At 42.0% G+C, this 22,584-nt stretch overlaps 1 protein-coding gene across 3 annotated transcripts in view; it reads left to right on the forward strand.

The window, feature by feature from the left end:
• The first annotated feature begins 9,798 nt into the window (after positions 1 to 9,798).
• Positions 9,799 to 22,584, forward strand: part of BCAS4 (breast carcinoma amplified sequence 4) — a 46,465-nt gene continuing 33,679 nt past the window's right edge. The window contains exons 1-2 of one of the 3 annotated variants that reach the window (XM_053394262.1): positions 9,799 to 10,134; positions 19,148 to 19,219. In XM_053394262.1, coding sequence (XP_053250237.1) covers positions 9,940 to 10,134; positions 19,148 to 19,219 — 267 coding nt within the window. In that variant the 5' untranslated portion in view covers positions 9,799 to 9,939. Of the gene's footprint in view, positions 10,135 to 13,323; positions 13,453 to 19,147; positions 19,220 to 22,584 lie in introns of those variants that run through there. The other 2 variants (XM_053394264.1, XM_053394265.1) reach the window with 2 other exon arrangements.

Raw genomic sequence — 22,584 nt, forward strand, 5'->3', positions numbered from 1 at the left:
TGGCATTGGGTGTGTTCACTCCTACATAAGAAGTGTTTCAAATTGTAAGATCATGGCTGTGATCCACAAAGCCAGTTAGACTAGAGTATTTTGCATTTAAATCCAATTTAATATTAAATGTGGGTGAAGTTTGATGAAATAATAAATGAACAGGCACTAAGGTTTCTGCTATAAAACATGAAAGACAATTACGACTCCAGTTGTATAATTTAATTTCTCATGCTTTTAGGGAAGAAACTTGACACAAGTACTTGCCTGTTCCATGGGATTTGAAAACCCAACCCCTTTTAGCATTTATGTGCAAAATAAAACTCTGTGCCACTTTCTGTGACTTCAGTTGGATCTGTAATGCTGTAAAATATCTTATGACCCTGCATTTTAAGCTGGTGACTTGCGGATTTTGACAGAGGAGATAAGGCTGTCCCCCTTTTCCCCTTTATCACTGGCAACTTGTGCCTGAAAGCCCAGAGAATGTCATACAAAGAGCAGAAAGAATAGTGCAGAGTAGTGCAGAAAACCTTGCTGAAATATACTAAGTGGGATGGAAACAGTGGTATATTAACACCAGCTCTCTATAGTGCAAACCTAAGTTTAATAGTCTATGATTTCCTAAAAGTGTATTGAGGGTTATAGTTTTGTGAGGATGTTTGAATTCTCTGCTAGAATTTCCTAGCGCCTGTTGGAGCTACAAGGTCCAGGGTTCACTGGCAAAGAGTAACAACAAAAACCAATTGGAGCTTGTGTGGATAGTGAATAAATTTGATTTAAATCTAAGTACACCCTGAGTTGTGTGGTCAGAACCTCAGTCAGTGCAAAGGTGGAAGTCATGGGATAAGAGGAGTTCCTTTGCTCTTTTGAAAAACGCCAATATTGTAATGCTTTTATATAGACTTCAGATGCAAGTGCGTTTGGCATATTGAGCACAGTTCTGGCTGCTGCGTCTCAAAAAGCATATTACAGAGCTAAAAAAGATGTAGAAAAGGTCATCAAAACAGTAAAGGGGCTGGAGCAGCATGGAAAACATTTCATCCTCCAGATGTTATGAACTACAACTCTCTTCCCATCAGTTCCAGCAGGCATAGCCAATGACCAGGGAGGATGGTAATTGTAGTTCAACAACAGCTGGAGGACCAAAGTCCACCCCATCACCTGGATGAGAATAACTCCGCTATGAGAAAGATATTTACTTACCCAGGGCTTTTTAGTTTTGAAAAGGGGAAAGGAAGAAGTTGTTGGATTGGTAAAGATGGATAGTGTGGAATGTTTCTCTTTTTTTCTCGTACTGTATCCAGTACACTACATAGTCCAGTGTAGCTGAATGGTGGGAGAGACAGACAAGAAAAAGTACTTCACATTGCATATAATGAAGCGATGGACTTTACTGCTGCAAGATATGGCTACATAAATTTAGACGGATTTAAAAGATAAGGCACATTCATACAGATAAGGATACCAATGTCTGCTATTCACAAAGCAGCCTTCCATAGCCCTCATGCTATCCAGATCCTTTGGAACTATATCTGGGGTTCTCAAAAGTGGCATCTGTGGGCACTATGGTACCCCCCCCCAAGTGTGCCAAGGCCCCTGCACTCCCCCCTTTTAAAAATTAAGGGTGCTTGGATTTTGTATGGATGGGTAGGCTTGCATTCCTCCTCACCTGTTTGATTTTGGGGTGCATGTAGGTGTTTTGCATGTTTTAGGGGGCAGGTCTGACCCATCAGAGCTTTTCTGTGAAATATATATTGCAATTAGTGCCTGCAACAACTTACTGGGTTTTCAAAAATACCCTCAGGCACTACCTGAAATATTGCTAGTGTTGCCTTGGATCCCTAAAATGATATAGAAACTGTTTCCTCCTTTGGTGAAGCCAGTTCTGCATGACTGATAGTTGCATACACAACTTGTGTAACAAATGGTGTGTACCTTGCACCCATTGCTTATTTTTCACATGAGAGCTGGGTGGCCTTTCACCTGCACTGCACAATGACTTGATCCTCAGGTTTTTCTCTTTGAGCTAATCAGATAGCTGGTGTTCTGCAATCTTGGTTGTGTTTACATACGTGGTTTTACTCACAGCTCAAATTCCTGGAGCCTTGGAAGAGTAAAGTATGCAGGAATACAATGAAATTTGGGGACACGAATGTGTCAGTGAGGGTGGGGGGAAGCTGTCAAACTTGAAACCATGGAAGTTTTTACATAGCAGGGATTACTCAGTCTCTTCCCACTGATTACTTTTTCAGTAGGAAAGCTACCTTTCTACTGAGATACATGCTGTTGCTGCCTTTTAAATCATGGTTTAGGCTGATTTTTTTTATTACAGTGATTTATCATGCGACATTTTCTTTTTGAAACGTGTGTAAAATGTATTTCTATAAAATAAGCAAATAGTATTTGTTTGGACCCTAGGTGAAAAGAGATCTCAACCCTTGCAATGTAGGGTTACATTGCAAGAGCCAGAAGCTAGCACCCTTACATTGCAAGAGCCAGAAGCTAGCACAAAAAGAGTTTTGGAAATAATTCAAGAGTTTGGCCAATTGGCAGGATTTAAATTGAATAAGTTAAAGACTAAGGTATTGGAGAAAAATTTAACACAGATTGAAAAAGAAAGGTTTCAGAATGAGACGGGGTTGACTGTGGTTAAAAAAGTGAAATATCTGGGTGTGAACATGACAGCTAAGAATGTGAACTTATTTAAAGATAATTATGAAAAAACTTGGACAGAAGTGAAAAAAGATCTGGAGATTTGGTCAAATCTGAAGCTTTCCTTGTTAGGTCGAATTGCAGTTATAAAAATGAATGTATTGCCAAGAATGTTGTTCCTGTTTCAAGCATTACAAATTATGGACAAAATGGATTGTTTCAAGAAGTGGCAGAAAGATATATCTAAATTTGTCTGGCAGGGCAAGAAGCCCAGAATAAAATTCAAGATATTAACGGATTCAAAGGAAAGAGGGGGGTTTGCCCTGCCAGACTTTAAATTGTACTATGAAGCGGCAGCTTTCTGCTGGCTAAAAGAATGGCTGCTTCTTGAAAACACAGACATTTTGGATCTGGAAGGATTTAACAATATTTTTGGGTGGCATGCATATTTGTGGTATGACAAGGTTAAAGCGCATAAAAGTTTCAAAAATCATATTGTCAGAAAAGCACTATTAAATGTCTGGGTCAGATATAAGGACTTGCTGGAAAATAAGACTCCAAGATGGTTATCACCAATGGAAGCTAAGGCAGTTAAAAAGCTAAATATGGAGTCGAAATGGCCAAGATATTGGGAAATCTTGGAAAAGGAAGGGGACAAATTGAGATTGCAGAGTTTTGAAAAACTAAAAGGGAAGGTGAGAGATTGGTTACATTACCATCAAATAAATGAAGTGTTTAAATTAGACAGTAAAATAGGCTTCCAGGTGGAAAAATCAAAATTAGAGACTGAACTGTTAGAATCCAGTACTAAGAATTTGTCAAAAATGTATGATCTGCTGCTGAAATGGAATACACAAGATGAAATGGTAAAATCAAGTATGATTAAATGGGCTCAGGACATTGGCCATAACATCATGTTTGCTGATTGGGAAAAGTTGTGGACCACCGGGTTGAAGTTTACGGCGTGTAACGCCTTAAGAGAAAATATAATGAAAATGATTTATAGGTGGTACATAACCCCAGTCAAGCTTGCAAAGATCTACCATTTGCCTGATAATAAATGTTGGAAATGTAAAGAAAAGGAAGGTACATTCTTTCACCTCTGGTGGACGTGCCCGAAGATTAAGGCATTCTGGGAAATGATTTATAATGAACTGAAAAAGGTATTTAAATATACTTTCCCCAAGAAACCAGAGGCCTTTCTCTTGGGTATTGTCGGCCAGGGGGTGTTAAAGACAGATACAATTTTTTTTATGTATGCTACAACAGCAGCTAGAATACTTATTGCAAAGTACTGGAAGACACAGGATCTACCCACACTGGAAGAATGGCAGATGAAGGTGATGGACTACATGGGTTTGGCAGAAATGACGAGCAGAATCCGAGACCAGGGAAGAGAAGCGGCGGAAGAGGAATGGAAGAAGTTTAAGGATTACTTAAAGAAATACTATAAAATTAATGACAGTTAGAATGATGTTGGGCTTAAAATAAATGGTTACTATTAGTAATGGTTAAGACAGAGAGAATAAGGATGATTAACATAAATTTATAGTAAAATAAGGGAAGATTCGCTGAATAATTGTAAGAACTTGGAATACAGAAACGGGAAGCAAGAGGAAGTCGAGGAAGTAAGGTTTAAGAAATTAGGACATGAAATGGTACTTGTTTTTTGTTCTGTTAATGTTTGTTGTTTGTTTTTGTATGTTTTGTTTGTGTTAATATAAAAATTGTTTAATAAAAAATATTATAAAAAAAAAAAAAAGAGATCTCAACCAAGTGTAAGCAGAGACTCATATATGGTTGGTTGTTTCCTTTTATAATCTAATCAATATAGCATTGTGTAAAACAGGAAGAGGAAAAAGTGGAAGCATTTATTTCTTACATTTCTATTCCTCTTTCCGCCAAGAAGCTTAAGGCAGTGTATATTCTTCTCTCTCTTGCCTCTGATGGGTTGCAATTCAGCCCAATATGACTTATATTTAAATCTCACTTAACTCTGGGCAGGACTGCAAACATGAACACCTTACATTGACATTATGTCACTGGGCTCTAACAGTTAAAGTGTGAAAACACCCTAAGTCATCTATTTTGGGCCAATTGGCAAGCAAAACAAGGTTACAAGGCAACCAGGCGTCCCATCTTCTGCTTTAACAAGCAGCTCATTCTGTTCCCTAGAGAAAAATAAATTAGCCAGGGTGGAGTAACTCCCACATTCAGTTGTCATTTAAATTGTAATGCCAATTAGGCTGGCAAACTTGCCATGGCCTGCAGGAAGCATTAATGTCTGGGAACGCATTATTTATGAAAGATGCGAATAAAATTGCAAGGAAGGGTTGTGATTGGAGCTAGTTAGACAGAATGTGCCCCCACGGTATTTTGCATTTGCCGTATTTCATGTTTGCACCCAAACAAACCTTGAAAGCTGCTTGAAGTCAACAAACGGTGAAATCTCATTCAGAATACTAGCCATCCAACCATAACTGAGGCCAGCAATGTCCCCACCCAGCACAGAATTAAAACAGAATTGTGCGTAATATAAAGCCAAATACTGAGACAATGAAAGCAACCTGTGTAAATTATGCAATACTACATAATTCGCTTGATTCTCATTACCCTAGTTGCAGAGGGGGGTATGCAAGTCATTAAATAGGGCTAACCTTAATGTGAATTCTGCCACTCAATGTCTCACTTCTTCCATTGGTTGCCTCCAGCTCATTGATTGTCTCAAATGGCCTTATCTTCCAGCATTAAAGTGGATGTGGTGATTAAGAGAGGATCCTTTAGGGAAGCAGATGTAGTTCAGTGGTAGGTCCCTGATTAAATTCCTGACAATTCCAGGTAGGGTTGGGGGTAGGAGTCCTGTCTGCAACCTTGGAAAGTCACTGCCAGTATGTGCAGAGTGGGCAATGCTGAGCAAAATGGACCAATGGTCTGCCTGAATATAATAAGGCAACTTCCTATGGATTCCTATGTACTTGTGCTTACTACAGGGAAACCCAGCCGTTTAATTGCATGCATGCCAATTTGATGGCCCTGCATACTTTTTTTTTGCCATGCCTCCATACTACTTATAAAAGTATTGATTCAATTTGTATGGCTGCTGAATGTGATTGTTGTTAATGTTGTCATCAATAGTAGCCACCAAGATGTTGCCATCTGGTGGTAAAGAGAGAGATTGCATGAAGAAATGGGTGCAAAGTCTAGCTTGATGAGTACAGATGGGAGGGGATCAAGTTACATGTATAGCTGCAGAGAATCAGGAAATGGAGGGATAGTTCTATAATAGTGAGGGTAGATCTGTTTTGGCAGTGACACACAAAAGATGGCTGGCATTGCATGTCCACAAGAAAATGCCCAATATGTTATTTCAATAGGTATGCCAATGCTCATCTGCCCAGGAGATTTATTTCAAGTGCTTTAGGCTGGTGCTCTTCAGCCGTGGTATCAAGTTGTAGCAGATTTTGGTGTCACACAGGGTGCCCCTGAAATTTCAAGTGCTTTAGGCAGTCCGCCACTGCCTTCACCAATAAATGGTGAAAATGAGAGGGAATGTCATCACTTACTGAGGAACTCCAACTTAGTTTCAAAATTACCAGTAAATTGTGTTTGTGTGTGTGAATTTTTTTATACATTTTCCATTAGCCACCTAACATCTTAAGGATTACTAAAAATGCCAATGAAGTATTCACTAGATTTTTGGTATTTACCACAATATTACTCCTATTAATAGCAAACTCGGTTGGTGGGCGATTCCATTGCAGCCAGAATGGCATTGCTGAGAAACGAGAGAAATATCGACACACACACACACACACACACACACATACATATATACTAGTGGGTGTTATGTACTGAGTGGGAATATGAAATGAATATTTCATTTAATGTGGGAGAGAAACAAGGTTCTCTTTTCTTCCTTAAGGGTTACTGTTTTTCCTTCCCTAACTCCCCAGGAGAAACAAGGAGAGGCTGAGGCTTACATGTACTCACTATGGGTAGTCTTTGGAGTTGGAAAATCGTAGGAAATTGGATACAAAGATCGAAGAACCCCAGCATGGGAGACACCCTTCCCCAGGTAATTGGTTCCATTGTTCAACTGTTCTGATAATTAAGAAATTTTAGCCTCCAGTGCCTTGAGTAAGGGGCTAATTAGAAATTTAAGCCTTGATACTCTTTTTTTAAAAAACCCACCCCATGTATTTAAGATTAGATGGCTCTTTTTGAAAACAAATCTTGCCTGCCAGTGAAAATATGTTGGCAATGTCAAACTTTAGGGAATTCTATAATAGATTATGAGAAAGTTACTCTGTGTACCCCCTCATTTTGAAGAGGTTCTGCGAGGTAACGTGCCAACTCGGTTAAGTCCTGAGAATGTAATCACTTTGAAGTAAAGCAGTTTAAATCTTATCATAAGATGTCTCCCTTGTGATGCCCAATTATTTCTTAATACCCTGTAAGTAATTTGTTAGACCAAGCTATAAGGAAACAGCCAGATCTTCCTCCTCTTGCAGATGGTGAGCATGTTACTGACATGAGTAAACATTGCCAGTAATCTTTGCTTTCAAACATCAGTCAAAGAATTGAGAGAGAAAGAAATTGCCCTTTCAGAAAATGAATTCACATTCCAGGAAAGGTGCAACAACCTAAAGGTATAACATAGCAGGCTGCCATGTTGAACCATTTGGAGTGGAGGGCAGAATCCAAAAAGTAACAGTAGGTTACTTTTATACCTTTCACAGGTCCAACAAAAATGTTACAAAGAAATGGGCAAAAATTACAGTTGACCAACATTCTTCATCAGGTAGGATGAAAAGTAGAACACAACAACAGACAGAGAAAATGATGTTGCTGTGCACTGTGAAAATCTTCAGCCTGTAATAATTGAAGATTAAACTGTGTTAAACGGATTTAATTAGGTTAGGGCATATCTAGTGGGGGGGGGGAGGAACAAAAGGTGAAAGTAATGTAATAATCTCAGTTTCCACCAAAGGCTACAAAACTCTGCCTAATATATATATAAAGCCAGCAGACAAATCTAGAGGCACATCTCAATATTTTTAAAGTATTTATTTATTTTGCTAAAATAATATACATATCACTGTATGTCCAGAGAGAGACATATACATATTCATTATCTAAACGGGTCAGCAATAAATTTATAAAATGAGTGGGGCTAAGTCTTAATGTCTATTGCTTCAATTGTGTGCAATATCTTTTGGTGACAGGTCAGTGTAAATTATGCCTGTTCTATGAACAAGTCTCCACCCACATCCATTATGTAAAGAATCTTGCTGCTGGTCCTAGACTAGGGCAAGCATGGTTGCTGTTGGAGTGTGTAAAAATTTTTCTGGGAATACCGTCATGCTCCTTAAGAATTTCAGTGTCTGCTATCTGCATAAAGGGACATTTTTGCATTTGGCCAGTTGTGTTTGCCTGTTGTTAGGGTTGTAGCTACTGTTTCAGTGCACATAGGCTTCTGCCTTTAAATACTGACACATATCATTTAGGTTGTAATCCTGTTTCCAAATATTTGGAAGTAAGTTTCACTGAACTCCGTGGGCAATCTCTGAGCAAGCATGCAAAGCATCATGTTGCATGTAAAGGCTGCATTCTTATTCTTCTCACTTACATAGCAAACAGCAGTTACAGCTTCCCCATCACTGTATAATGGAGAAGGGAAAGCTCCACCTGCTGTGTTCTTGTCTGTCTTGCAGCTACCAAAGGAACACAACAAAAAGCTATTGGGTTAAATCTATGATTCTATGATTCTAAACAAACAAACAAATCCAAGAACTCTAGAACAAACAGAATGAGGTGGGAGGCAGGAAATGTAACCTGGGCTAGGAAACCCATCCCATAATAAACTCCTGAAAGTATCCTCAATCACCTGAAAAGAGTTTTTCATTACTTATTTTAATATTTTAAATTCTTAACCACCCCAAGGTGTCTTGGCAGAAATGTAGCATACAAATGCATACAGTTACAGCATACAGTTAAATGAACAAAGGAGCAGATAATCAGGTGTGCAGTTACTTTACCCACAGAAAATATTTGAAATATTTAAAAAAATGTTCCTTTTTGTTCTCACCAAAATAGGCAGTCTCCACAACATAACACCAAACAACCTAAGTACACTTCCCTGGAAGTCCCTTCAAACTTGGCAGAGCTTATGCCTGAATAGACACGCATTTAAAGATTGCATTGCAACTGGTCAACAGCCAGACATTTGTGCAATGATATAAAGAAGGAGGGACGTGGGTGGCGCTGTGGGTTAAACCACAGAGCCTAGGAGTTGCCCATCAGGTCGGCGGTTCGAATACCTGTGACAGGTGAACTCCTATTGCTCGGTCTATGCTCCTGCCAACCTAGCAGTTCGAAAGCACATCAAAGTGCAAGCAGATAAATAGGTACCGCTCTGGCGGGAAGGTAAACGGTGTTCCTGTGCGTTGCTCTGTTCGCCAGAAGCGGCTTCGTCATGCTGGCCACGACCCAGAAGCTGTACGCCAGCTCCTTCGGCCAATAAAGAGAGATGAGCGCAGCAACCCCAGAGTCATCCACAAATGGACCTAATGGTCAAGGGTCCCTTTATAGAGAAGAAGGAAGGCAGTGCATTCTGGCTTTGCTCAACTGCAACGGTCTAATTTTGTCAAATGATCTTTCCATATGATGAGCTATTGGTTATTGCATGGGTTAGGTAATTACTGCTTGATGCGAAACAGGGAGTGCTGCCCTGCCCTGCCACAGCATCCCTTACCCCTTAGCTTGTGTGCTGGTGGTGCAATATCTGTGTGGACAGTTCCCTGCCAGGCGCTGCCTTGGGTCTGCTCAGTTGGGTAGAGCGTGAGACTCTTAATCTCAGGGTCGCGGGTTCGAGCCCAACATTGCACAAAAGATTCTTGCATTGCAGGGGGTTGGACTAGATGACCCTCGGTGTCCCTTCCGAGTCTGCGAACCTGTGCTTCCTCCGCCCGAGGTGGCTGCTTCACCCTGGCCCCGACGGGAGCCGTCTTCCAACGGCAACTGGAGAGACACAGGTTCCCCACCCCTGCGAGGGGGAAGAGGCAAAATCGAGGGCGATGCGGGGCGCCGCCGCCTCTCCCCCCCCCCCTTTGGGCGGGAGGAGCAGCACTTCCGCGCCGCCGCCGCCAGGGGGCGCCCCGAGCTCGCCCCGCGGCCCCAGGAAAAAGGGAGCCGCTTCGGATCCGGCCGGCGGCGCTTGGCTGCGGCGGGATCCCCGAGCCGGGGCTGGAGAAGCCGTTACCCGCGGCCTCCGGGCCCAGTCGACTGCCGGCGGCCGCCATGAGCGCCGCGGCGGCCTCGGAGCGGGAGGAAGCTTCGGCCTCGTCGTCGACCTTGTCCCCCTCAGCTGAGGAGGGAGGCGGCCACGGGGAGCCCCAGCTGAGGGCAGAGGAGGCGGCGGAAGAAGCGGAGCGCGAGGCTCGGCAGTTCGCCCTCTACCTGGCCCCTGAGGCGGGGCGAGAGGGGCGCGAGGAGGTGCGTGGGCGGTTAACGGCCGCGGCTGAGGGGTCGCCCGCGGGGGGAGGGGGAAGCGTTGCTTAGCTACGGTGGTGGGAAGGACAGGTGGGCGTGGCGGCGGGGGTGGGGTTCCCGCCAAAATATTTGGGGGGGGGGCTGGGGTTGGATTCGTTTGTCTCTGGCGGATGTGTGAGGCGTATTGAGACTTTGAAAGCCACGCTGCGGGGGGTGTCGCGTGTCTTTCGGGGGGTGTATACGTTCACACACACATAGATAGATGCCAGGCTTCGTTTAGTATCCTATCATTTTGTGTGTGTGTGTGTGTGTACACGTGTACACACACATATATTTAGATACAAACACACACAGTGTAATACTAAACTAACAGTAAGAGTCATTTGGGATGGATTCCCACGAGAGGCGGTGGACTCTCTCCATCCTTGGAGGCTTTTATGCAGAGGCCTCTGTCAGGGAGGCTTTGGCTGCGATTCCTGCATTTCAGGGGGTTGGACTAGATGACCCTGGGGTCCCTTTCAGCTCTACCCTTCTGCCATTCTATAATTCTAAGCTAAGCCATAACAAAGGAAAGCAGGGGGTGGGCATGGAGGTGGGGATCCATTCAGAGTTGAGGCACAAATTGGGGTCTTATTTTCCTGGCAGCCAGTGCAAATAGAGAAAATAGGCAAGGTTGCATTATTTCCCTTGTCCCGCAACGGTATTCTTTTTTGTGCCTGCCGAAGACATTCTTATTTAGACAAGCCTACGCAGATATTTAGAAAGTTTGTATTAGTTTTAGTTCATTTTAATCTATTCTGGTATTAACTTTATGTATGTTTTTAATTAGGGTTGTAATATTTTAGGTGATCATTTTATTGTGCTATCTTTTTTAAGCTGCTTTGAGGTTTCTTCTACAACAATCAAGTAGTATATAAGATGTTATTAAATAAATAAACAAATAAGTACACTCAACTCCCACTTGATGGGACAACTTTTCCTGATTTTTTAATAAGAATCTTTATATAAAGGAATGCAGTCAACAACATTTTATATAACTGTCTTAAACCCACTCACAAACCCTGTTCCAAAGGCAGCTTCTTATAGCAGCTGTCCAGAAAGGCGGTCTTAATTCTGTAAAAGCAATTCTGTGTGGAGCCAAACTAATTAACTTGAGCTAGTTGGCTTTCTGATGGTCTGTCTTAATACATGAATGCAACCTTGAAAATAATTGAGGAATGGTTAGTTAGCATTATCAAGCAAAGAAGTTCTGCTATACACAAACTTATTTGACTTCTATTCTTAGAAGAGCAGATAAATAAACTGGGAGCATGTGTGATTGGTGAAGGCAGCCTTTATCTTTTTAAAATCAAACCACTTTATTATTTAAGATTTCTGTCCCACCTCCTCTACCAAGCTGGGCTGTCTGGGTGGCTGAAATTCAGAGAAAGCCTCAATGCAGTAAAACAAACAAACAAACTACTTAGTAAAACATAAACATATTTTCTTTTTTAAAAAAAGCTATAATCACAACCAAAGCGAAGGGTTAGCCACCTTCCCTTCAGTGTTTGTTGAAGCATAGGAAAGCTAAAGAATTCCATACGCACAGACACATCTGCTTGCAGATGTCAGTTAATGTTATAAAAATTAATTTTATATCCTAAGGTTACAGCGCTGTGCCCGTTTATCTAGAAATAATACAAGAAGCTGCCTTATACAGAGTACGGTATAAGATGTATATAGATGCCAGGAATGGAAATTTGGAGCTGCATGCAAAGTATGCTGCTGTATGCACCCAGACTTGCTTCTGTGTCAGCATGTGCATAAAGGTAAAGGTAAAGGTACCCCTGCCCGTACGGGCCAGTCTTGACAGACTCTAGGGTTGTGCGCCCATCTCACTCAAGAGGCCGGGGGCCAGCGCTGTCCGGAGACACTTCCGGGTCACGTGGCCAGCGTGACATCGTTGCTCTGGCAAGCCAGAGCCGCACACGGAAACGCCGTTTACCTTCCCGCTAGTAAGCAGTCCCTATTTATCTACTTGCACCCAGGGGTGCTTTCGAACTGCTAAGTTGGCAGGTGCTGGGACCGAGCAGCGGGAGCGCACCCCGCTGCGGGGATTCGAACCGCCGACCTTTCAATCGGCAAGCCCTAGACGCTGAGGCTTTTACCCACAGCGCCACCCGCGTCCCAAGCATGTGCATAGTTGCACTATAAAAAAAGGTTTTATTTATTTATTTAGAATGTAACTTCCAGAAGGCTCCCAAAGTGGCTTATATGCAGTCATTTAAAACAGGGCGACCCCTACTGTTCTTATTCTTAATAGTTTTAAAGACATGACATAAAAGGAAAAGGGACAGGGAGGAAAGATGAAAAAAGCAAACTCAGGTACCAGTTATTTAAATTAAATAGCAGGTCTTATAAGGACAAGTTGGAATAGAAACAGTTCAAGAGCAGGAGGTATCTGTCAGTGGAGCTGAGAAAATACCAAAGTTGTACTGTCACAGGTAATACACCCTGATTCCTTTCTGTGTTGGCGTTCTATCTGCTACAGTTCGAGAACTAGGTGGGGACAGACACTACAAAGAGCAGTGCCCAGGAGCTGGCAGTGCTACCCTTGGTTTATCTGTGATATGGGGCAAGAAGAGGTGAATCAACAGTAGCAATCCCTCCTTGGGGGGGAGCAACTGCAGCAAATTGCTGTTGCAAATGGTGCTGCTGCTAGAGCACATCTGCACAGTATATCTGAAGGGGTTCAAACTGCAACAGGCCAGTGGCCAGAGTTGACACTAGTTGTAGTTCAGCAATGTCTGGGGGGCTGTAGCTTAGCCACCCCAGATCTATTAAACCATACATAAAGAATAAGAATAAAAAGAATACAGCCAAAATAATTAGAAGGGGAAAGAGAAATCCATTAGCTTTGAAGGTTGCAAAAGATCTGGTGTTCGTTGTTTGTTTATTGTGTTTTTGTGTGTGTTCATTTGTCTTTCATATTGCTGTAGAATAGATACATTAATTTGTCTGTCACCTAATAGTTATTTTTAATACATATTTTAGCAGATTCATGTTAAATAACCACATACAGATGTCTGAAAATGTTTTGTGTGTTTAATGTACTTTGACAAATACAAACCTTCAGAGTCACTAGGAGAAAGATGAATGAATGAGCTACAGCATCCCTTTCCTGTTTTTATGATTTGCAGCAGTACTGTATTGTTGAATGTGCCCAGACTGGCCTAGGGAGAGAATAGGATGAAGGCTGTGTTGAGGTCCATGCTGCCCCCCCCCGCCTTCTCATTGTATCTTAAGGGTTCATTCCATGGTGGCTGCAGTGCTAAGAGTAATGTAAGTTGTACAGCTGAAGCTGTGTTGGTTTACTTGTGCCTTTTAGACCCTGCTTTTTTTTTTTACTCTGAAGTGACCAAGTGAATCCATATCATTCCAGTATCATGGCTACTAACTACAGAGCGTACAGATCTGTCTTGGTTAAAAAAGTCTAAATGCACCTTGGTTCTGCCTGAATTGAATGTGATACAAATGTTCCTTTGACCCCCTCCAGTTGGGGGAATTGCAGGGTTCGTGTGGTGCCACATATAGAGATGCTAAAGCCCTTTGTGCTACTGTTTTGGGTCTTATGTGACTGAAATGTGTCACTTGGCACAGAACTGTGCACAGTTACTAATTTTTGAATTGTGTACAATTTCCGTTCTGCCCCTGAAATGTTGTTTAATATACAGTCGTACCTTGGTTTTTGAACAGCTTAGTTCTCGAAAGTTTAGGCTCCCAAACGCGGCAAACCTGGGAGTGAGTGTTCCAATTTGTGAACTATTTTTGGAAGCCGAACGTCTGACAGAAGCTTCCTGCAGCCAATCAGAAGCAGTGCTTTGGTTTCCAAACGTTTTGGAAGTTCAACGGACTTCTGGAACAGATTCCGTTTGACTCCCGAGGTATGACTGTATGTGTACGTCACGTGTCTAATACTGCTCAAGGCAACGTACAGAACGATGCTAAGGATGTTAAAATATTATGTGTGCAGAGTCTCCTTAATGATTTAATAGTGTTCCTTTTTTTAATCCAACTCTCAGACAGGAAGGATACACAAAATCCCTATGGTAAAAGTATTGAAACATGTAACTCGGCATGTTTCCATAGGAACCAATCTCATTATATGATTGGATCTCAAGATTCTCCAGGTGTGAAGCTATAGGTTTCCTGCAATGGATTTGATGTAGATTATACTCCTTGGATTTTAATCTAAAAATACCAAGGTTCCAGCTTTTCAATAAACTTTGCTAAAATGGAAGCTAAAAGAAACATCACATACTCCTTGCTTTTGACTTAGACATTGCCATGGGTAAAATGCTGTGAACTTGCATTAGGAACATAGGAAGCTGCCTCATACTGAGTCTGTTTGTTTGCCTAGCTCAATATTGTCTACACTGACTGGCAGCAGCTCTCTAGGATTTTAGGTAGGAATCTTTTCTTGTTTTACCTGGAGATGCCGGGATTGAAGCAGTGACCTTCCGCTTGCAATGCAGGGGGCTCTACCACTGAGCTATGGACCTCAGTATTCATTTTGCTGTGGTTTAATCATTGTTTTGTTTCCTATATGTACATTCTGGTGTTCTTTTTCATAGAATCTATAAGCACTAGAAGTAACTGACATATCATGTAGTTGAACCTCATGCTTGCAAAAATATACTTGCTCTATTTTAATGTCAGGAAGTGGTGAAATAATGTAGTAAGTACCTGTATAGGCTTTAGCAATGGTATGATAGTGTTGGTATATTATATTATATTATATTATATTATATTATATTATATTATATTATAGTATTTTATTTTAGCAAACAAGCTGCTGGCACAAGCTAAAACATTAATGCAACCTGCTGCTGTTGTTTTCTGATTCTCTTCTGTTTGAGATGAGTTTTTGTTTATGGGACTAAATGAGCAATGCCAAAGACAGGTGAGAACCTAAGGCCACATACCCACAGTACTTGCACATTTTGAGAACTTGCAAGATCTCCACCCCCCTCCCTTTGCATTGATGACAGAATAATTTAAAATGGGTGTGGTCCCAGTTTGTGAGAGTAGTAAGTCTGTTCCTTGGTTTACAACTCTTTCTGTTTTTATTCTTCCTTGAAGTGGCATTCTGTGCTTTTCAAAAGCTTGTCACCAGTAAAAGGCAGCATAGTCTATACCAGGGGTGTCAAACTCAAATTCATCGGGGGCCGAATCAGCAGTTTGGTCACCCTCAAAGGGCCGGTTGTATCTGTAGGACTATGGCATGCGCTCAATATAAAAACAAGTAGAGGTTTCCTGAATGCATGTAAAGTGGAGGTTTCCTGTGTAGAACGGCCGGCGCCGCTAGAGGGCAGACGTTCTCTGGCTTGTAGGCTGCCACGCATGCGCTGAAGAGGCGGCTTTCTTGTGTCAAAAAAAAAAAGAGCGAGAATAAAAGGTGAAGGCTGGCAGCCGGCGGCAGCTACACGGGCCACATGACGAGGTCTGGCGGGCCGGATTCGGCCCGCGGGCCTTGTGTTTGACACCCGTGGTCTATACAGTCAGCAAGGCTGGGGCAGTGTTTTTCAACCACAACTCTGGTGTGTTGTCTCTCATCAGTTACTCTCTTCTATTCTGTGTGTTCATACTTTTGTAGCAAATAACTTCTACTTGCATTTGATCATTTCCTCCTCCCTCCCAATTCATTTTCCTTTTGTGCCATACCTTTCCAGATTGTAAGACTGGGGTTCCGTGTTTTATTCTTTTAAGCGACCTGAATGGCCACTCTGGAAGCCTTTTCTGGCTGAGGAGTGGAATAAAAATTATTTAAATAATAAAAATAGCATGATTACTAGCCAGCCGGAATTAAACAAATCTTTTCATTTGTGATAGATGGTGCATGTATTTATATTCATTCAGTAACCGAGTTCAAGAATAATTTTGAAACACGTTTTATTTATATTCTTCTAGCTTTAAATCTTCAACACCTCACCAGCAACAGATAAGACTGAATAATGCTTGGAAAAGGAGATTTATATGCCTCTGTCTGGTCACTTGGATCTTTGAAATAAATGCTCTTAAGTAGTGCTGCATGCTCTTAAGTTGTGTCGCCTGCTGTTTGAAATTTGCTCCCAGTGAATAGTAGTCAGGTGCCTACAGTATTGGCGTTTAGGTAAAGGTAAAGGGACCCCTGACCATTAGGTCCAGTCGTGGCCAACTCTGGGGTTGCGGCACTCATCTCTCTTTATTGGCCGAGGGAGCCAGCGTACAGCTTCCGGGTCATGTGGCCAGCATGACTAAGCCGCTTCTGGCGAACCAGAGCAGCGCATGGAAACGCCGTTTACCTTCCTGCCGGAGTGGTACCTATTTATCTACTTGCACTTTGACGTGCTTTCAAACTGCTAGGTTGGCAGGAGCAGGGACCGAGCAACGGGAGCTCACCCCGTCGTGGGGATTCGAACCGCCGACCTTCTGATCGGCAAGTCCTAGGCTCTGTGGTTTAACCCACAGGGCGTTTAGGTGCCTACTTAAAACATATTTGTTTGCCCATGCTTTCCCTAAGAGGTGATCCAGTTAAATTGAGTTATTCTTCTGATTTATTGAGTTCTTGATGTAATCTTATTAATCATTTTATATTGTTCACTGCCCATATTGGTTTCTTTTAATGTTTGGTGATACAGAAATAATTCTATATAGAAATAATCAAAATATTTATTTGAATACTTGCACGGAGACATTATAGGAAGTACCTTCTTCAAAGAATTCCCTATGAATATTTTTTGTTTCGTTGTTTTAAGATAAAGCTATTGGTTTACTAGATGGTTGAGGTGTTATGATAGGTGTTGCCTACACATTTAAAGAAAAGCCTGCAATATCACATTGGTGGCAACGTTTTGGAACTGAAAATTTTCCCATCAAATCCCTTCAGTCTTACAATTTTTCATCCCCATACTATAACTATTGTGTTTTTATCCCAAGGAGTAATATCTCTGTGGCAAAACCGCTATATGAAATTATAAAGAGGGTTTTGATCTTGAACAGTGGGCAACCCTAATTCACTTATTCTGTATTAAATCCTTGCACTGGTTCAACAGGTTGGTTGGATACCACCCTTAGTCCGTACTGGGGCAGAAAGTTTGCTAAACTGGTCCCAGCTTGTTTAGGGTCTGATATGTCAGCAGCAAATCTTTGAACTTGGCTCGGAAGCTATTAGGCAGTCAGTATGGATCTTAATGCGGGACGCGGGTGGCGCTGTGGGTTAAACCACAGAGCCTAGGACTTGCCGATCCGAAGGTCGGCGGTTCGAATCCCCGCGATGGGGTGAGCTTCCGTTGCTCAGTCCCTGCTCCTGCCAACCTAGCAGTTTGAAAGCACGTCAAAGTGCAAGTAGATAAATAGGTACCGCTCCAGCGGGAAGGTAACCGGCGTTTCCGTGCGCTGCTCTGGTTTGCCAGAAGCGGCTTAGTCATGCTGGCCACATGACCCAGAAGCTTTATGCCAGCTCCCTCGGCCAATAAAGCGAGATGAGCACCACAACCTCAGAGTCGGCCACGACTGGACCGAATGGTCAGGGGTCCCTTTACCTTTACCTTTTATGGATCTTAATATGATTTTGGAACTATGGTTAACACAGTAACCTCGGTTAGCATGAGCCATGGTTAAGGCAAGGTATCTATGCTGGCAAGAGGGCAGTTTGTGACAAAGCTACTAGCCTTGGTCAACTATGGTTAAGACTCAGGCCATATTATTTATGGGTTAAGTTGAGAAATGCTATGAAAAAATCATTAAATTACGTTCATTACGTTTTGGTTTACTTGCCGACCCTGAGTGGGGTGGGCTATAAATCTGAGGTTGTATCCCAGGTTGTCTACACCAGTCCTAAGATGATCCAGAGGTGGGTAGAGAAAACTAGTTTTCACCAGGATTCTCTCTTTATACAGTGGTACCTCTGGATACGAATGGGATCCATTCCGGAGCCCTGTTCGTATCCTGAAGCAAACGCAACCCGTGTCTGCGCATGCGCGGGTCGCAATTCGCTGCTTCTGCGCATGCGCGTGATGTCGTTTTGACCGTCTGCGCATGCGCGAGCAGCGAAACCCGGAAGTAACACATTCTGTTACTTCCGGGTCACCGCGGAGTGCAACCCGAAAACACTCAACCTGAAGCAACTTCAACCCCCGAGGTATGACTGTATTCACTTCAAGACCCTAAGTAACCTGTTCAATTTTTAAAGTTGTCAAACTTTTACGAGTGTGAATGATTGGCTGCTGAGACTGTTAACTCTGAAATTGTCTTCCAAACAGCAATTTTAGAGAAAATGTCGCCATTCTATAAGTATACACAGAAGTTCTAAACTTCCATCAGCACAAAAGAGAGAAGATAGATGTTGTGAGTGGCCAAACCTCCTCACTTATTTTCCTTTCCACAACATGCTATCCCAAGAGTTTCTGTTGCTTTTGCTAACTATACAATAGAAATACTTCCTTGGAAATCCCACTCTGAAAGAAGTGAACATCCAAGTTTAAAAACTCAACTAAGATTTGTATTTGTCTAAAATTGCTCTCAAGAGTGATCACTGTAAAATGGAGAAATAATTTGGGTTCTTTAACAGCACCATCAACTTAAATGTGATTTCCATTTTTAAAAATTGATCTGTTCTCAGACAGTAGACCTATGTCTCAGCAACGTACCAACTATAATTTGTGCAGACTGTCCAAGCAGGAAATACTCAAAATTTGAAGGTATCGTATGCTTGAGAATTGCCATGGGTAGTCTTGAAACTTCAGAGGCGATCCCTTTTGAAAATGTAGCCTATTTCTTGAAAAACCTTGATTTTGTGCCTGCGTGCCTGTGCGTGACACTTAATTGCTAAATGGCAAATGATTAATTTATTTGATTACCAGCGTTTATTTTTAATAACTGAGTGGCATTGCTGAACTTTATTGAAATGCAGACCGTGCTAATGTCTATTCTTGGAAGGCGATCGCCTTGCTCTTTCATAGATGCAACTTCCTTAAGATTGTTTGTTTGTTTCCAGGTGAAAGAAATAGAGGAGTCTATAGAAGAGATGTTAATAAGACTGGATGAGTTCTGTGGCATGACTGATCTGGTATGTACTTAGCTCCACCTCTGTAGACCTTGAACACTGTAACTGTTGTCTCTGTTTGGCTCCTGTGGAGGCCATCTTGTGAGTGTTTCAGAAGCCATGCTGGCAGCTCAGGCAAGGCAGCAGGCAGCTGTGGTGACGGGAGGGAGGGAACACGCTCTCTCTCTCTCTCTCTCTCTCTCTCTCTCTCTCTCTCTCTCTTCCCGAGGCAGCCATCTTGATTACAACCTTCCCTGAAATGGTTTTTTATTACAGTGATGGTTTAGCCACAAGGTGGCACTCTGGCGCACTAATATTTAAGGGCCTAGACTAGTGCTCTCCGCTTGTAAATTTAATGTGCTCCTTACAACACACACACACACACATCGAGGAACCTAGATCATCCCCATGCCCTTCTGGCTTTTGTTGTTTAAGCACTCTGACAGGTTCATCTCCACACACACACACACACACACACACACACATTCTGTATGTTCCCTCTTCTAGATTTCCAGAGGGGTTAAAGTCCGGTGGCATTCAGTACGACAGGTACCCAAAGGTCATTTTGGGAAAAGTTGCTTGTTAGCACTGCTGCCCTTATTATTTGGTGGGGTTGCAAAGCGCATTTCTCAGGAGGTTCCATGCTGACCTGTCACGATGATTGGCGTCACCCCAGTTGATGGTTTAAGACTTGGGGTGGGGTGGCTGAATAATAGCTTTGATAATAATGCAGTCATCTGGTTGCCACAAGGTGCAAACTCATTTGAGACAACAAAATAGTGATAAGCTGCAATTGATAAGAATGTTATCAGCATCTTTCCTCACCACTGCTGTATATGCAGTGCGATTGGAAATGCTTAGGAGAAGTGGAATTGCTGTATGTTGTCACAGCAGCCCAACTTGGCCCCTTTTTAGTAGGAATTAGTTAGGCAAGTGCAAATGAAGAAAATTATGACATGTCTCGAACCCACCCAAAGCAGCAGTGCTGCAGCAGCTCTTCCCAAGAAAGACATCAAATATTTTTGTAACATAATTAGTACAGTGGTACCTCGGGTTACAAACACTTCGGGTTACAGACTCCACTAACCTGGAAGTAGTACCTCGGGTTAAGAACTTTACCTCAAGATGAGAACAGAAATCGCGTGGCGGCCCGGCAGCAGCAAGAGGCCCCATTAGCTAAAGTGGTACCTCAGGTTAAGAACGGTTTCAGGTTAAGAACGGACTTCCAGAACGAATTAAGTACGCAACCAGAGGTACCGCTGTATGCTGAAACAGTTAGCCTTCTGTTTAACTATTGATACAGTGGTACCTCGGGTTACATACGCTTCAGGTTACATACGCTTCAGGTTACAGACTCCGCTAACCCAGAAATAGTGCTTCAGGTTAAGAACTTTGCTTCAGGATGAGAACAGAAATCGTGTTTTAGCGGCGCGGCGGCAGCAGAAGGCCCCATTAGCTAAAGTGGTGCTTCAGGTTAAGAACAATTTCAGGTTAAGAACGGACCTCCAGAACAAATTAAGTACTTAACCCAAGGTACCACTGTATCTGGCTTCTGCCACATCTAAATTCCCTGTGACAGTTGCAGCTCACAAAATCCTTATTTCCCACTTACCTGGAAGTAAGCCTCACTGAATTGAATGGAGGATACTTTTGAGTAATCATGGATAGGGTTGTGATACTAGTCTAAATGTTTACATAAGCTGGAAAACAGTTGTGTGATTTGAAGAAACAAAACAACCCTCCATAGGTGAGTAAATTAAAATCCTGCTTCTTTTTAAATATGATTTTTGGTTTCCAGTGCAGTTTTGCCATTGTTTTCAACACTATCACATGCAGACAGCATTTTTACACTGCCTTCATTTCAAAATTTTGCTTAACAGTAACAAGCAAAAACAGTAGAAGGCAACACTGACTATTGTAGCAGGAGAAAATTACAGTGGAGGTTAAAAGCCTGGGAATCTAAACAACATCTGCAGTCTTACCAGGCAAACCTCCATAGGGAGAGGGCTCTGCAAGCGACTCATCACAACTAAAAGGGCCCTCTCTCATTTGCTTCAAATGGTGGCGGCAGCACCCAGAGGAAGGCCTTTGGGGAAGATTTTAGTGTACAGGCTGGTTGATGTAGGTGAAAGCATTATCCAGGTCCCAAGCCATGTAGGGCTGCCTTTAAAGGTAAGTACCAGTGCTTGGAATTGCGCAAACCACTATTCTTGGGACTTTAAAGTTATGTTGCTCATAATAGCTGGAACAGGGGCAATGTTGCTTACTCCCCTGTTACTGATTTAATATTGCAATGAATGCGGAAAATTGATTCAATTCTGCAAGTGGCCAAAGGTTTATTCTGATCAATCTTATTATAGTGCTTTAGGTTTCAAGCTTGGAACTGTTCAAACAAAATGGTTAAAGTTTGTGGCTCTGTAATATTTTTGCAAGTTTCAGGGCCACTGAAGGAATAGCCACTTCTTTTTTCATTTTCCCTATAGGGAAAGTTCAATTGAAACTTTTGCCTCTACTGAGTTTTGAGGTACACTTCATTTTATTGGCATTTCAGCTATTTAAAACTTTCAAAAATCACTTAAGTTGGTTCAATAAACTGAGTGCTCCCTCGAGGACCCCCCCCCCAAATCCCTTTCTTCAATGGGGGTTTGTTTGCTTGCTTCATCTTTGCTCTACCCATGAAAACATTTTTAGAGAATCTGAAGTATGAATAATTAGGCTGTGTACAAATTATTGACCTGCTATGGCAGCATCAAAGCATTATGCTTAGTTTGCTGAATTTGTGCTTGGCAGTGCTAAATACCTGTAGTGGCAGCTTCCTTTCAGCAGTGTATGAAATAGTATCCAATAAAATTTCATGTCATCTTTCAGATTCATTCCAAATTTTGCACATAAAAACAAACCAAGGAATTTATAGTCTTCTGTTTGTTGTCATGAAGAAATGGATGCATCGTTTTAATTAGTGAGTCAATAAAACATTCTACATTAATTTGTTTCGCTGCTTTCGGTATCCTGCTTCTCTGGGTATGTTTAGTTGTTACAGTTATTGGGCTCAATGATTCTTTATATATTTGCATAAATTTGTTGGTTCCTATGATTTATGAGAATCCTAACTTCAAACAATCTTTGGGCAAAGATGTGGCTGAACTGAGAGTGCTGGTTATATAAATATATAAAATGAGATCCATCACATTAGACATGTATGACATCAGATTTTCTTTACACGGCCATACATTTTTATCAAATTCACGTATTTGTAGATGTGAGAGCCTTGATCAGCAGGGTGTGTGAAACAGAACTAATCAGCAAAGTCTCATGTTTTGAGGGTTTTAAAAAACAGCCTACTGATGTAATGATTTCTAGCCCAGGGAAGCTAGATTTGCTGAACATAG

Source organism: Podarcis raffonei, chromosome 6, assembly GCF_027172205.1.
Source record: "Podarcis raffonei isolate rPodRaf1 chromosome 6, rPodRaf1.pri, whole genome shotgun sequence".
Classification (NCBI taxonomy): domain Eukaryota; kingdom Metazoa; phylum Chordata; class Lepidosauria; order Squamata; family Lacertidae; genus Podarcis; species Podarcis raffonei.